A 15,804-nucleotide genomic window follows, 5' to 3' on the forward strand; every position below is an offset into this window, starting at 1 on the left:
TAACAGAACTATTTGCTTAAGTTCTAAAAATAATGTAAATTGCATTTAGATTGATATATGAAAAGACAACCCTCTGATGCAAAAGTGCATTATATTGATACCTAAGAGATCACCAGGGCCCCACGCTCTACCACCTTAATGCCCAATGTCAAGCTCTACAAGGTGGTTTCCACTTCAGTCAGCTGTACATGACCTAGGAGCACCACAGCTTGCACTGGTTGTGGTGAATGAAGCAATGTTCACAGTAAGATCTTTTTCCTGTGTTCAGTAAACGTGGTTCCCCAATTTGCAACAATGCAATATCCTAGACTGATGTTTAAAATAAAGGGGGAGTGAAGCAGGGCCGTCCTTGTATAGCATGTGAAATTATCTTGCAGCCTGACTGAGAATGGAGTCGACACCATCGTTTGTTTGGCTACAGCATATGCAACAATTTTTTTCTGCCTAGTGAGCTATTGAAGGTGAACACCATATTTTTGCGGATGTTATGTCAAATTATCTTGCACTTCTTTTTGTGCTTTTTGGCCCAGAAGGTTCTCATAAATAAACGTCATCAACTCAAAAACTATTATTTAAATAAAAACTGAACCTTACTATAAGTAATAAGTAATAATAATAAAAAACACTTGTGTTATGCATAGTACTTTTTTTGCCCAAAAGGATTGTTCTTTTTTTTTTTACTGAATTCTGTTAGAATACCCTTAAAAGATGAAAAAAAAACCTGCCAGGAAACAGGTGAATTGAGAACGGGTAAGTCAGCCTTAAGAATCCGCAAAAACACTTTGGTAGCTTTGTAAGCTTTGTACGTTCAATAGGTAATGTAACCAACATTTCCCTTACTATCTATGGTTATATACATGTTATCCCCCTATAGCACATTGTTTCACAATTGTAATGCATTTTGTTTCCCCTCTTTCCAGTAATTGTATTTATTATTAGACTTGTGTTCATGCATCATCCAACATACCCAATACCTTTCAAATGTAACGTTATTGCTTCCCCTGCTTTTGATCTAAATCCATTTACTCATTTACCTGTCCAGTTCATAAATCCTTATTTCCGGTCTTCCCTGTTTAATTTTCCATCGCTTTGCATTCTCAAATATTATATTGAAAACAGACCTGCTTAACTAAAGTACACATCTTCAATTATATGCACCATTTGCATTTTATATGTACATCTTCAATAATATGTATAGACCTCATTTATAAAATAACAAGACCCTCATGTGCACTGAGGATAAGCATGTTGCTGTCTCATTGATTGTTTGGCCACAGTGTATGTGACGGTATCTTTTACCTAGTGCTCCAGAAAGCTATTGAGGGTGGTGTTATCATCACCATCACTATCCTCCACATTGGAGGTAAATGTCTTCATCTTCTGACTCGCTTTGTTGTTCTGGTTGTTCTCTGGCAGGAGGGATGATATGCATCTCATTTCTGTATAGCTGACTCCTAGCTGCGTGTTTTTATTCCTACTCCTCAGAGTAGAAAGTTTGGCAGCCAATGCAATGGTACATATAATAAAAATGGTGCAAATCACAGCCAGAATCATGATAGCCAACATACATTGTTTCATGAGGGAGTTCAGCGGTGGTACTTGCTCTGCAAATGAACTTGTGTGTGCCACCTCTTTTGTAGTTGTTAGTGAACTTATGGGCTCTGATATCAATCCAGTGGTGCCATGTAATGGATTCTTGGGAGTTATTGTATCTTCTGAAAGTGTACTTCCTGAGGTTTTGGAAGGTGTATAAGATGTTGTATCATCAATCAGGTTGCCAGTGCTATTTCCTGTGTTTTGAGTGTGGGCACTGTTGGTTGATAAGACTTGCTCAATCATTGTACTTTCCTGAAGAGTGGGGCCTTCTGTAGACACAATGGACTTGTTGACAGTTGACAGAGGTTCTGAAGAATTTTTAGATTTGTGTGTGTCTAATTCCAATGAGTCTGTTTGATCCGTATGAGACAAAGGAGTGGTTTCATCTTCTGTTAGATGTGGACTGGGCTTGGTGCTTAAGGAAAAGTGAGGCTTATGTGAATACAAAGTAGTAGATTCGCTCTCAGTCTGCAACTCAATGCTTGGAGTATGCTCGTGAGATGGTGTCATGCGCTGTAGAGTGATAGAGTTTTGGGTCACATGTGGGGTGGAATCTGAAAGAGCTTCTGGTGTTGACTCTTCACTAGCTGTAACAGCATCTGGGGCTTTTTTACTGTTATTGAGGAAAATATCCCTTTGCACACGGAGCAGCCTAGATGATAACTCTTCCAATTGTTCCTGTGTGCCCCATTCTGAGTCGACCCTCTGTTTTGGATCAGCAAGCAAATCACGTTTTGGGTCCTCTAAGGATTCAGGGTTAAAAGTGGACAGCTGTGAGTGTTCCCAAAATGGAAGCTTGTAACAATTTGTACAGAAGAGAAATAAGTAGAAAAGCAGGAGAGTGGTCCATAACAAAGACATACTGCCTGTGACAATAGAAATACGGGTGAGTAACCATATCCGTATTACAGCAATAGATCAAATAAAACACTTATTGTTATTACTTGGTTAAAATCAAGGTATGAAACATTGCTTCCAAAGAAAGCTATCCTACTGTCAATGAAGATTTCATGACCATTCCAGTGACTAGTTATTTGCTAATATGTCCCCAAATAATAATACATCATGCATTGTATTGCTTTATTTGCAAGAAGCTTATGCTTCCGCTACAAGTATTGCAAGCCCAGAGAGAGTGACCAAAACGTTGCACTAGACTTAGAATAAGTCTTCAGTACAAACGCTAACATTTGTTGACTTTTTCTACAATAATATTCACACCATTAAATTACATTTATTTATAGAGTAAAATAATTTAAAATCACACAATAACAAACTGGTACAAAAGGAGAAGAGGGCCCTGCTCTCGCGAGCTTACCATCTAGACGAGGGTAGTTGTGGTCAATCTTTAGCACCCCAGCTATTGTAAACCAAAGGTCTCATGTTACGCAGGTTCATGATGGTACTATTACCATGGTCATTTATTTTTTCCTATTAATAGGTGACTGACATTTGCTTCCCACCAGGAAACCTCTCTCCTGAGCCAACAAAAGGTAAGCAATAAGGAGGAGGTATTGGGGTGATCATCCCTGGGGAAAAAAACCTGCAGATGCCCATTGTTGTCTCTCTTTTGTTGAGCGCATGCAAAGACTTTTGCTGGAAAAAAATGTAAAATTTGACCTTTAACATGTGCTTCCTGTAAAGGAAAAACCATCATTTGCTTACCACATCAGCAGTAAAATGTAACTAGGCCAATACCACAACAGGCAGCCATATATTTAGAATGACACTTTCCAGTGTGTCAGCGGGCAACAGTATTCTAGTTGACTAAATGAGGTACTTTTTATTTCTTTTTTTTAATTTCCTTTAAGTGCCTAGGGCATTATATATATATATATATATATATATATATATATATATAATACACAACCATTTATTAAATATCTTTTCGATGATGTAGGCTTTCGAAATTCATCTTCTCTGTGGCTTGGGTGTTATCAGTGTGTTCCGTGAAGCTCTGTTAAGCTATTGAATGTCGGATGAACACTCTTAAGAAACACATTATGTCTCCTGAATGTGGGCTTGTCACCAGATCTGCAGTCCAAAAAATCACTTGTACGTCTTATTTTTGTTTGGGATCATAGATGGCAAGTGAGTAAAACCCACTTATAAATAGGCAGCATATACGTAGTTGTGGGCTAGGTATTCCTTACACCAGTACCCGCACGCCGCTCACTGTGCTCCAAAAATAATCAAACGCCTAGAGCTTAGTTGCTTTGTGGACAATGCTGTCCTTGCTTTGCCTCTGTGATACAGATGCCTCTGTGCCCTGCTATCTTCTGCAATGTGGTGGGTGAGATCACTGATCTCCCATGATGATAACTAATGGACAGCAGTTATGCAAATCTCTAGGCTGGGTCAGGTCAACATGTTGTAACCTCTGGCTACCCCGTTACTGGACGTCTACCCTACTCAAAAACCCCCCACAGATTTTAGCTGTTTTGCAATTAATGGCTAGTGACCACACATTTACAGCACACAATATAAATGTAATTAAAACTTTAACTACAAACGTTACATACTGTTTTTTCCCTTCATGTAAAAAGGGCTTTCTAACCATCTTACCTTACAAAGTGTTGGCAGCTTCCTAATGGGTATCCGAGCTGGGGATTAGCATCCGAACCTTTCAGGTTGATCTGGCCTTTTCCTACCCAGGAGCATTTCAAGGCTGTGAAGATGTGTTCAATATACCTGCACAGCACGGGAAATATAGGGGAGGGCGTGGAGTTTCTTAAATAGGGAAGAACAGCACCGCAGGCTGTGGTTTTGTTCAGAGAGGCGGAGAATAAAAGATAGAAAAAAAGAGAGAAAGAAATAATGCTCTGAGCAGGGTGACAGCCAAAAAGACCTTGATAAGGAAGTTTAAAAAAAATGCCTCCTCTAACAAAGAAAGAGGCATACGCTATGTGTTTTACGGACACCGAAGTATGTCGACATGACTTTACATGTTAAAAATTGAACAGCTCCTAGATAAAATCTGCAATTATCCAGACCTTTACTGTATCTTACAGCTGTGAGTTACTAACCGATTCTTTATTTCAAATAAATAACATCAATATCTACATTCAGCCCATCTAGAAATACTGGAAAAAAAAGAGCAATGGACGGAGTATGCGCATAAGGCTTTCCTGCAAACTAACGCTGTACACAGTATATAATCTAGAGTAGGGTCAGGAAGCCCTGTATGCTATCTATACATTTTGAGACATTGATTAAGAAAAGTGGGTTTTGGTTGTAAATTTTCATGTGTCTATGAAGACGTCTGAGACCAACATGTTGTTTATATGGACACTCCAGTGTCTTTTTAACAAAGAGGCCAAAGGGTCATTTGCCCCAATGTCACCGAGAATAAGGGTTCTCTACTCAAAATTGTATTTTGTTTGTTCTGTTAAGCAAAACATAATTTACTAATCTGCTATAAATGATAGAGCATGTGGTATGTCAGAGTATATTCAGAAACTACTCTATTGAGAATAGATATATAGTCCTCAACAAATTATTTACCTGTATGTATTGCTGTCAGTAATAAAGGATAGTTACTTAGAAGCTCCAGGGCTTAAGATGGAAAAAAGGAAAGGGAGTAGATAATACTGAGAAAGAGGAGAGACAAAAAGACATAACGGAGAAAATGAGAAGAAGAGAGACAGTGAGAAAAGAAAGAGATGGGAGATAATATGAGATATGGATAGATAAAGAATAGTAGCGATAAAGAAAAGAGGGAGAGGTATTAAGAAAGGGGAGAGAAAGAGTGTGCTTGTATTTCGTTAGTGTGTGTATGTTAGGGCAAGGAGCCAGTAAGCATGTGGCTGTGTATCTGTGGGGGGGGGGAGTGTGTTGGTGCATTGTGCATTGAACAGTGTGTTGGTGCATTGTGTGAGTATATAGTGTTAGAATGTGTGTTAGCATATGGTGATAGACTGAGTCTGTGTTTCATATAGTGTTAGAATGAGTGTGTATGGGGTGCCAGTGCATAGTGTTAGACTGTGTTGGGTGTCAGTGTATAGTGTTAGAGTGAGTGTGTGTAGGGGGTGTCAGTATACAGTATAAGACTGGGTGGAGTGTCCGCAAACAGTGTGTTAGTGTATTGTTTCAGTGTCAGTATATGGTGTTAGACTGAGTATGCGTGTGTGTTTGCATATAATGTTAGATTATATAATCCATGGAGGTGGTGCACAGAGTGACATCCAGAGAGCAGAGCACCGGCCAGTGAAGGAGCTGTACAGATTAAGGGGCAGAGCAATTATTTCCTCTGCCTGGGTTTGATGCACCATGTGTACCTGGCTCAACCCCCATAAAAAAATGTCCTGCACCCTACTCTCTACAGCTTTTCAATGTTTGATCCTTCTACCATATATGTAAAAGATTGGTGGCAGGGTGCCACTTGGTCTAGGACCAGACCTGGATGCGACTAAAATGAAGGCAATTTTTGACCCAAAATGGCATAGATGCATTTAGAGGTGGGAACAAGCATTTTGCATTATACCATTGCCTGCTCCCTGGCCCAAACCCGTGCCATTGACACATAATTCTCATAACTCTCATCTTGGTGCTTTACTGACACATCGCAACACGTAGAAAGAAAAGAAAAAGAGATTTGTAACTGAAAAATCCTTTCATTGTACTCCGCATTGCATTATAGAGCATAAATATATTTACATGGCGGCTAATAATTCACAGCCGGATCATGGTGAATCACTAGCTGAATAACTATGTGTCAACCTTTAAAACTTTCAACTTATTTTGTCTTGTAAGTCCCTCTTGTACATTAGCAATTTCATATCCTGTCAAACCCTGCTCCCCCCATTTCCTTGGCAACACGTCAAAGTGTGTTGTTTGTGTGTATTGGTTGTTGCATTGCTTGATGTTCAGCTTTCACAATCAAGTACGAAGTTTCACAACCTCATGGAACAAATGAAACAGGAGGGCTGTGTTTCAGCTCCTTGATTATACATTACGAATGGACAACTCCAATGAGCTTCTGCTGCAGGAAGGGATTGGCTGGCCCTGTACAATGTATAGTTAAATCATGAAACTGAGAACCAACAATTACCGGTTCTCGCTCAAAAACTTCATGAATTCCTTGAATGGCTTGAATAGAGATCTGTGGTGCAAAACGTCCTCTCATTGAATCCTCCTCCTTTACATAGACATGATATTAAAATATTTACCCCGGTTTCCGTTGCTATGAGCAGCGAGCAGCTGTTTCTTAGTACTGTCAAAGTCCTGGAGTTTACAAATACATTGTGGTATTCTCAAATATACATACATGTAATATACATACAATGTACCGTAAATTATTATACAATTGCTCTGCCTTTTATTGTAAGAAACCATGTATTTTAGAAAAAAGGAGCGGTAAGATTGACAGAAAAGAAGCCACAATAACCAGCTGATGCACAGACAGAAAGAAACTAATAACAGCCATATGTCTGCTAAAAACTGAAGCACCACTAAATATAAATGCCCCATATATATATATATATATATATATATATATTACTTTTTTTTTTAATTCTCCCATATAACCTCAACTAAAGTTTAGTGATCAGTTTAATTGTGTCAATGTATAAGTGCAGCGGATGGGACTTTACAACAGCCACATAGACATAAAACATGTTTCTCTTTTACATTACATTTATTTATATAGCGCCAGCAGATTCAGTAGCGCTGTTACAATTATAGAAATACATTAAAATCACACACAATAAAACTTGTTTTTTTTTTGTATTTAAGTTTATTATACAAAACTGCTTATGATAAAACAGACATCAACCTGTTTTAGCAGGAATACATAGGACAGTAATGTTAGCACAGATAGACGATAAGCAGTACTGCGACGCAGCGCAGGGCAATACACGTTACAGTACGACTTCAGTTTACGGAAAGCTCAGTAGAAGCAGTGTACAATTACATTCCCAGACGTGACACATATGGTTAGCACTTAGTGGAACATAACCTGGGGAAATGGGGGGGAGAGGGGGGCCGAGGAGAACGGGGCTAGTCTTCAGCCTCTAGACTGTCCTTGAGAGAGTAGTCTCTCAGCAGGCTGTGGATAAGCCTGCGGCAGTCACGGACTGTGACCTGCTCCCTCCTCAGCACCAGGCGGTTCCTGGCAAACCATAAAGCGTCCTTTACGCAGCACATGAGGCGCCAAGCATCCTCAATGGCGCTCTCCGTGTGTGTCCCTGGGAAAAGTCCGTAAAGTACCGAATGTTAGGACAGGTATTTTCTCTCGATAGAGTCCTTGAGATGCAGCTCCAGGGCTCTGAACAAGGCCTGTGCAAACGGGCACTGCCAGAACAAGTGGAGGGAAGTCTCCTCCTCCACAATGCACTGTGGGCAGTGTCTATATCTGCACAGCCCCCTGGCATGCATAAATGTCCTTAGGGGGAGGCCTCCCTGAATGGCCATCCATGCCATGTCTTTATGTCTGTTGGTTAGCCTGCTCGACGACACGTTAGCCCAGACAGTCTTGGCTGTGGCGTCGGGGAGCCCTGGGATGTTCTCGATAGTGTCTTTGGCTCTGATGAACTTGTGGATCACACGGGGTAACCACAGGTCTGGTTTAACCCCCTCCAGTTGGTGTTCCCTTACAAATTTGCCCACGTCCGAGTAGAACCAGGGCATGGTCCAATTGTAGGGGATGGAGCTGTCACACAATAAAACTTGTACAAAAGGAGAAGAGGACCCTGCTCTTGCGAGCTTACAATCTAGTCGGTGGTTAAAGGGGTGGTGGAACAGTAGGAGAAGACTACTTGGATTGGGGTGAGTTGATAGGGTCCATGTGATCAGTACGAGGTTGTTGGTCGGTCCGATGGATTGATTAGGTTGATGGCTGTTGATTGCACATTTCCAAGTAAGGCCTAAGATTTTATAGGTATAACTCACAAGAGGTCAAATAAGGTGATTGCATATAGGATGCAGATGTTTCACACCATCTCTTAACAACTGCAATTATGCTAGACAAAAGGGCACCAAAGTTAACCCTTTAAAATCAGCAGGGTATGGAGACATGGCTGGATAGAGACATACCAGGTGAAAACAAGGGGTTACAGCAGGCAGTGAGGGGTTCACATGTGAATCAGATACTATGAGTTAAGCATACCTGTACGTAAGGGACTCTCCATCCATCATATGCATTTGATAGCTGGTTCCATTACAAATGCATGTAGAGTTCCTGCCATATGCACATATCCTTTCCCCCACCACCCTCTACTTGGTTTGCAGGACATGTGTTCAGCTGTACAACACTTTTGGTGTCTGTGCCCATGTGGTAAAGCTCACAAACACAACAAAGTTGAGGGCATTGTGCTGCAGCTCTGGAACTGTTAAAGAGTTAAATAATGAATACTAAAATACTTCCAAATGAATATGCATTCTCTTGTTTGTGTGGCTGCATCAGACACTTCAATGCCCATTTAATAAATGTATTGTTTAATAATTTTGTTGTATCGTGTCTGTGCTAGGTATCGATATAAGATAAAACCATCAGTGTTAAAGTCAGAGCATCCTTGCAACATGCAAACAGCAATGCAGAAAGAAATAGACTATGACTGTGTGTATTTTGCAAACAATGTTTGTCAAGAGTTACTAAATATCTGACCTAACCTAATTTAAAGAACTTATTTTGTATCACCAATATATTGTCTAAACAATGTTGTTAAAATATAACAGCTGCATATTCAATTACGTTAATCTTACCCTCAAACTAACAGACGCTAAGCCCTTATCATACGGTTTTGTGGTAAACAAATGAATTGTCAGTTTGTCAGTGTGGGAAAAGATATTGCAATTTTAGCATCGTTGTTTATGTGTAGGAATCTTCACTCAAATATCACAAGCCTAACGGCAAGTGTCCTACGGACCCATGCAAAGATGCAATTTTTTTTCTCTTAATGGTATTTAAAGGGTCATTGCAAAGTTCCTACAACCGAAGCAAACTTTAAGGTGATTTTAAAGCCTCATTTACGTATAGCAACAGTAACATGGAGGCTATATTGTAAACGTTGTTAATAATTGAGAAACATAATTCACACAACTCGTAGATACCAATATCTTAATTTGGAATTCAGCAAAAGGTGTGATGTGCATAGATTTTATTTTTAATTCATTAGCTGTTGTGGTATATAAATATACCACACACACTATTATATATATATATATTATATGTATGTGTCTATATGTATGTAGTCATCATATTAACAATTAGTATTTATTGTTTTATATAGCTCCATCAATCCTAAAATAGTACATATGAACATATTTCAGGGTTAACCAGGTCACAGGGCAGTCATATGCTACACACTTCACCCTCCCCATATTAGAATGAGAACTGATCCCCCAGAGTAAGGAACAGAGGTCAGATAGAGGAACAGAGACAGGGCACAGGGTAGGCACTGCCAAACACACATCCTGATTGCGCTGAATTTCCCAAAATATCACAGAGAAAAAAAAAAAAAGAATCTCCAAAGTAAGGAGAGGAATAACAGCAGAGCACTGGGCCTGGGTAGACAGACATATCCAGCCATATTTTACAGGACTGAATTTCCCCAATATTAAAAAATAAATGAGTAAGGAAGGAGATAGCGGAGGAGCAGCAGCAGTAGGGCACTGGGCCTGGATTGTATTTCCCCGTAGTTTCATCCCAAACCTGTCGAACACTCTGAACTGCCAAATAGTATATTACAAACTGGACTGCTTAAAGCTAATGGTGATTTTTTTTTAACATTGGTATCAAACTAAAAATAAATGTTCAAAAATATTGTGCAGTTTTCTTTTTCAGTTTTTGAAATGTGGAAAAATGTGTCCAGTATACGAGGCAAACACTCTAACTCATAGTACCGTGGTAAACAATAGAATGGCTAATGTTAATCACCCAGCCAGACACTCTGACTAATAAATGTCTATGAAGGAATGGACTTCATTTGCATAGCCATAAAGAATCCCCTCCATTGTGGCATTTGAGCAGGGAATGTCACCTACAATATCCTTTGGCATCAAAACCAGGTTTTTGTCAATGCCAACCTAAATTACTGTACACAGCGCTGTATTTTATGCACAAGGAGAAAAAACATTCCCCATGGGACTTCTCCTCTAACATGCAAAATAAGTGTAAAAAGTGTTACTATCAGAACAAAGTTTAGAAAACTGTAACTAACTTGTAATAGCCTTATTGACCATAATAATGACTTTCTTACCAGGGAGGGCCTGTGCCTTCTGTCCTGCTGGGGCAGGCAATGTCAAGGGGCACCATGCCAATATAAATGCACTGGCACACGCTTACACAATCACATTCCGTCCCTCCCTCCCTTACGGTTTCACTCTCGTATGGATGCCTTGCCTGGAGCCTTCTTTCTAGCTGCTCACACATCTTATGCGAACAGCTTTGCACCACATTGTCTCCACGGGTGGGCTAGTCCAAGTCAGACAGGCTGTTTTTAAGAACATTGGACCACCAATTGCCCCCAGTCCCCTTGGCCAGCCAGCCCATGTAGTACCGTACAGATTCACTCATACAGTCTCGTTATCAGGCAAAAGACAAAGTATAAAGGAAAATCTCAGGGAATGAGAGGAGCTAAAATCGTAAGAGGCTGTAGATGTACATAGCTGTTATTCTCCTGCCCCACCTAACCCCCCAGATAGAGGGTGATAATTCAGAAACCAAATAGCTTGGTAAATTATCAGAAATGTTCAAGTTGCCCATTAAGACTGTTACTAATCTGACCACAAAATCTATTCTGCTGTTTCTCAGGCCTACATCCTGTTGAAATTACCAGTATTTTAGGCCTTTATCTCGCTTCCTCCTCTTCTTGACTCGTGTTTTGTTTCTGTATTCTTTAAAAAAAATGCTTCAAAACACTAACCACAAAAAATACTCCAATATCTGCCTTTTGTAATCCGGATTTTAAAAACAAAACTAGTGCACTAGGTAAGGCGCACCTTGTTTTCAAAGGTAAATATTAGGCTTGTGCACTACAAGCAAAATTAATGATTACATTTTCATTTCAATTTTGCCCTTCAGACAACAAATTTTGGATTCGGATGAACTTTTGAAGGAGTATTTTCAAAGGGGTAAGTTCCTTCCACAGTCCAGAGCCATCATTCACTTACAGGAGCATCTCAACGTTTAGGAAAAGATCCAGACTTGATTTGGCATTGCAGCACCACATCAACGGATACACGCTCCCACACGCGTTATGAAACTGAATTTCTCCAAAAATTGGGCCAAGGTGATAAAGCAGCACTAGTATGGCACAGGCTGACAGACACGCCCAGGCACACGGTTCGGGACTGAATTACCCCCCAAATTAGAAGAAAAAAAAAAAATTTTTCCATCAGAGTAAGGAAGGAGAATTAGCCACAGCACCAGAAGAGGCAGGGCACAGGGCAGGCACTGGCTAACTGACACATCCAGCCATATGCCACACGACTTAACTCCCCCCCCCCTGAGGAGCAGGGCACAGGGTGAGCACTGCCATACACACATCCTGATTGTACTGAATATCCCAGGATATTGAAGAAATGTATCCCTGGAGCAGGTAAGGAAAAGCGAAACAGGTCACTGGGCCTGGGCTGAATTTCCTTAATATTATAAAACATAAAAGAATTGGTCCCCTATATTAAGGAAGGAGACAATGGAGCAGCAGCAGTAGGGCACTGGGCAGGCACATCAAGCCCCTTGGAATTGATCCCCCAGAGTTTCATCCCAACCCTTCCAAATAGCTGGAATTTAAACACATAGGATAGGCGCATTGTTAAAGGAAATCTGGAAAGATAAAGGACTGAACACAGAGTTTTTATGGATGGAAAAGACAGACTAGAAGGGCAAAATGTTTTTTTTTTTTATTAGTGACCGGAAAATTCTTTGTTTCTATATGAAACGTTTAGGATGGCTCCGATCCACACAGGTGTAACTATGTCTGCAAGTCATATGTACCATGCTGTAAGCTTCTTCCAAAGCAAACCTTTCATCCACAAAAATGTTTATATTTAACATACACAAAATGTAGTGTAGTTGTTTCAAACAGCACAAAACATCATGCTTTTGTTAAATGTTCCTCTCCCAGAACTCCCGCCCCACTTCCACTTTAATATTATACCTATTTGTATTAAAGTGGAATCTGGGACAAGATCGCAGTTTAGTGTCATAATGAAGATTTATTTTATTTTTTGGTTGTGTTTTATATCAGAAACATTCCTACTGTATTCAGTTCTATTAATATAATAGGTAGATTCAGGCAAAGGACCGCCATGCTTTCTTTGAGTATTCCCATTTTGGGCGATTTGTTTGTGTTTAGGTCTACCCACAAGATAGCAAAGTACTTAAAATCACATGTGAATGTTAATAGGAGCAGTCTTCTCACAGCTTTGTGTACGTTTTATAATATACAAACATACATGAGATCTCAAGCTTCACTGAAGCAGAGGATGCATTAGATCTTGGCAGTTGTCTTCTTATTCTTCATTTTGCAAGCAAGTAGATGAAATCTGAAATACTTTCAAGACAGTCTAGGAAGATGATCCACAGAAAGCACGATTGGACCATTAAATATCTTGCCTAACACCAATGAACTCTCCAATGCTCACGTAAACTTAAATACCTGCAGATAGGTTGCCAGAAAGCAGTTTTTGGGATCCAATTTGTTTACTGAAACTCCAGATACATAAAGATTTGCATACTACGACTACCCAATTCCTAGAGGCGAGTAGCACAATAACACTGCTCGGCCCCCACACCAAGTACACCCACCCTTATTGTTTGGAAATAGGTAAAACATCTCAGCCTTTGCACATTAGCTTTCCTTACATTTTAAAATCATTAGATCATAAAAGAGTTGTGCTTTCCACTCCTAGACTTCACTATACATGAAGAACCAACCCCAGTGAGCGTCTGCTACAGGGAGAGCTTGGCCCTATATAGCGTATAGCTAAATCAGTGAGATTTCTATGTATCCTCGTCCATTGAATTATGCATTATACGAGTCCATTTTAGGTCCTTTATAATGGTGAAAAGGAGACACACAAAGCATGGTAGCCAAATGGAACATTCTAGTAAACATGAGATGGGTTAATACAAAGAGATTGACGTGAGCTTATTGTGGAGTTAGCGTGTAGATGTCGGATTATAAAATCTTAACACTAAACATAATATTACAGTGATTATAGGAGCAGAATGGGTTTAACGTGGCCTAAAGAACATTTGGCCTGTTGATGTCCACAAGAAAGACTTTCGAAGCCTTTTTAAAAAAAATAAAATTAGTCTTTGAAAAAAATACAAGCAAAGGCACAATGACAATTGGATCATAGTTTGTTGAAATCAGCCATCTATTTCTAAATAGCATATTGTCTTTAATAGTGTGATAGTATCTGTAGTGAAACCAGGAGTCTTGGTATGTAACTTTTAATCTTATTTGATAGGTTGATCATGGTAAATGTGGCGTTGTAAGCATGTGATGTAATTATCCATATAAGTGTCTTCCCTATACCTTCTTGCATCTCGGTTACATCCTTGTTACTATGTCTGTTCATTCCCACTATAATGCTGGGTGGCTTAGACTTTTACAGGCTCCATCGCCGTATTAAACCCATCATGAAGCATTTTCTGGTTATTCGTGCTACATGGATTTATGCAACTTATCCATGAACCAAGGTTTCCCACAATTCTAACTGGAGACAAGGGCAGATAATGAGCCAGGATCCACCAAAAATCCACAGTGTTACTCAAAGGATTATGGGAGAAGGGGTGCATTCACCTTTTACTAGTGGGAATTACTCATTAAATATAACCCATTATGTTTCTGTGTATTTAATGAGCAACATGAAAGATATGCAATCAGGTCATTCACCCACCCTACCAAAATTTCTAAAAGCAACCTTAGTTTGGGGTAGCCGTATTAGTCCAGTGCTTCTTAGCTCATTATCAAAACTTCCTCTAACCTGTGCCTTTTTTTTTTTTTTTTTTCTCTTCTCCCTCTCTCTCCTACATGCTCACCCCTGCTCCCCCCCCAGCCTTATCTGTGCAGTATATGCCACTATTTACTATTTACGACCCTCTTAGTTTTTTGTCTGCAAATTCTCTATCTTGTTATTTTAACCCCTGTTTTAACCCTGTATCAGAACATGTACTGGTCAGTTTTAAACTGTTTTAAATTGTGTTTTTCACTTGCTTGGTCAGAAATGCTTTTGACTTGACAAAGGGAGGACTCCCGAAAGCTCGTCTATTATTTTAAATACTGTTAGTCCAATAAAAAAGGTATTACAAGATTCTGCAACATTCTGTTTTTTTAAAAGCAACCTTAAAAAACACATTATGAGGTTACAGAATATCAGCATTATTTACAAACGTTTTTACATGGTTGTTGAAAGCTTGAATGCTTTTTTTATTGTCCAGTGGTTATGCAATTACCTTACTACTTATAAAAGCCATAACCCATTAAGAACAAGCCTCTATTTACATAGGCTGTGTGTTCCATGTAACCACAATGTACCTTTTTAATATAAAATTAGTAGGTCTCTCCTGCCCCCCACTCTTCCCAAAGTGCAATCCTGAACCCCATCACTACAGGGGGATTGCGTTGGGAGCGTACACCCAATGCCTGCGGATGAGCGTTGGACCCATTGGCGCTGGCTGCATACTGAACAAGTGACACGTAACACCTTTATGAAGCAAACAGGCAAAAACGGGTATTACTGTCCTTTAAACAAATGCCCCGCATGTTCCTGGTATCTAAATGACTTGCACACAAGAAGGAATATTTATAATGAAAGATGCCAGCAGCCCTTTGAATAGAGATCTTAAAGAGGAACTCTCAACAGATGCGGTTTGACACCAAAGACAGAAGCTGCTATTTTGGATTTTTGTACTTCGCTGTAAACTTAACGGAAAACACTGAGCTCTTAAAAAGAAATAAAATGAAAACGTCTGTCTAGAGTAAGAGACAACTACCCACAGATACACAACTCGCAGCGCTAATAAGACATCCCCAGCGCTGCGCAATAGGATCCTGCCATCATTGAAATGTTTTTTTTGGTTTAAACAAACTTAATACAGAAAAAAAATAGCTATGTCATCAAAAAGTCCAGTTCCAGACAGGATTCAATGCCCTGATACATTGATACAATTCACAAAATTAGATCAGAAGGTCATCTATGATTACGCCGCGTGCCGTTTCCCTTTAAATGACAATATCCACAATTCAATTCAGGCGCTGG

General features: G+C 39.7%; 1 protein-coding gene across 1 annotated transcript; it reads right to left on the reverse strand.

Annotated features, from left to right (window-relative positions):
- Positions 1-1,148: 1,148 nt before the first annotated feature.
- On the reverse strand, positions 1,149-4,368 carry SELPLG (selectin P ligand). The gene is made up of 2 exons (XM_053469035.1): positions 4,159-4,368; positions 1,149-2,462 (listed from the first exon to the last, which is right to left on the reverse strand). The coding sequence occupies exon 2, from the start codon at positions 2,455-2,457 to the stop codon at positions 1,300-1,302; it is 1,158 nt and encodes a 385-aa protein (XP_053325010.1). The 5' UTR covers positions 2,458-2,462; positions 4,159-4,368; the 3' UTR covers positions 1,149-1,299.
- Positions 4,369-15,804: the final 11,436 nt, after the last annotated feature.

The sequence above is a fragment of the Spea bombifrons genome, chromosome 1 (assembly GCF_027358695.1).
Source record: "Spea bombifrons isolate aSpeBom1 chromosome 1, aSpeBom1.2.pri, whole genome shotgun sequence".
Taxonomy (NCBI): domain Eukaryota; kingdom Metazoa; phylum Chordata; class Amphibia; order Anura; family Pelobatidae; genus Spea; species Spea bombifrons.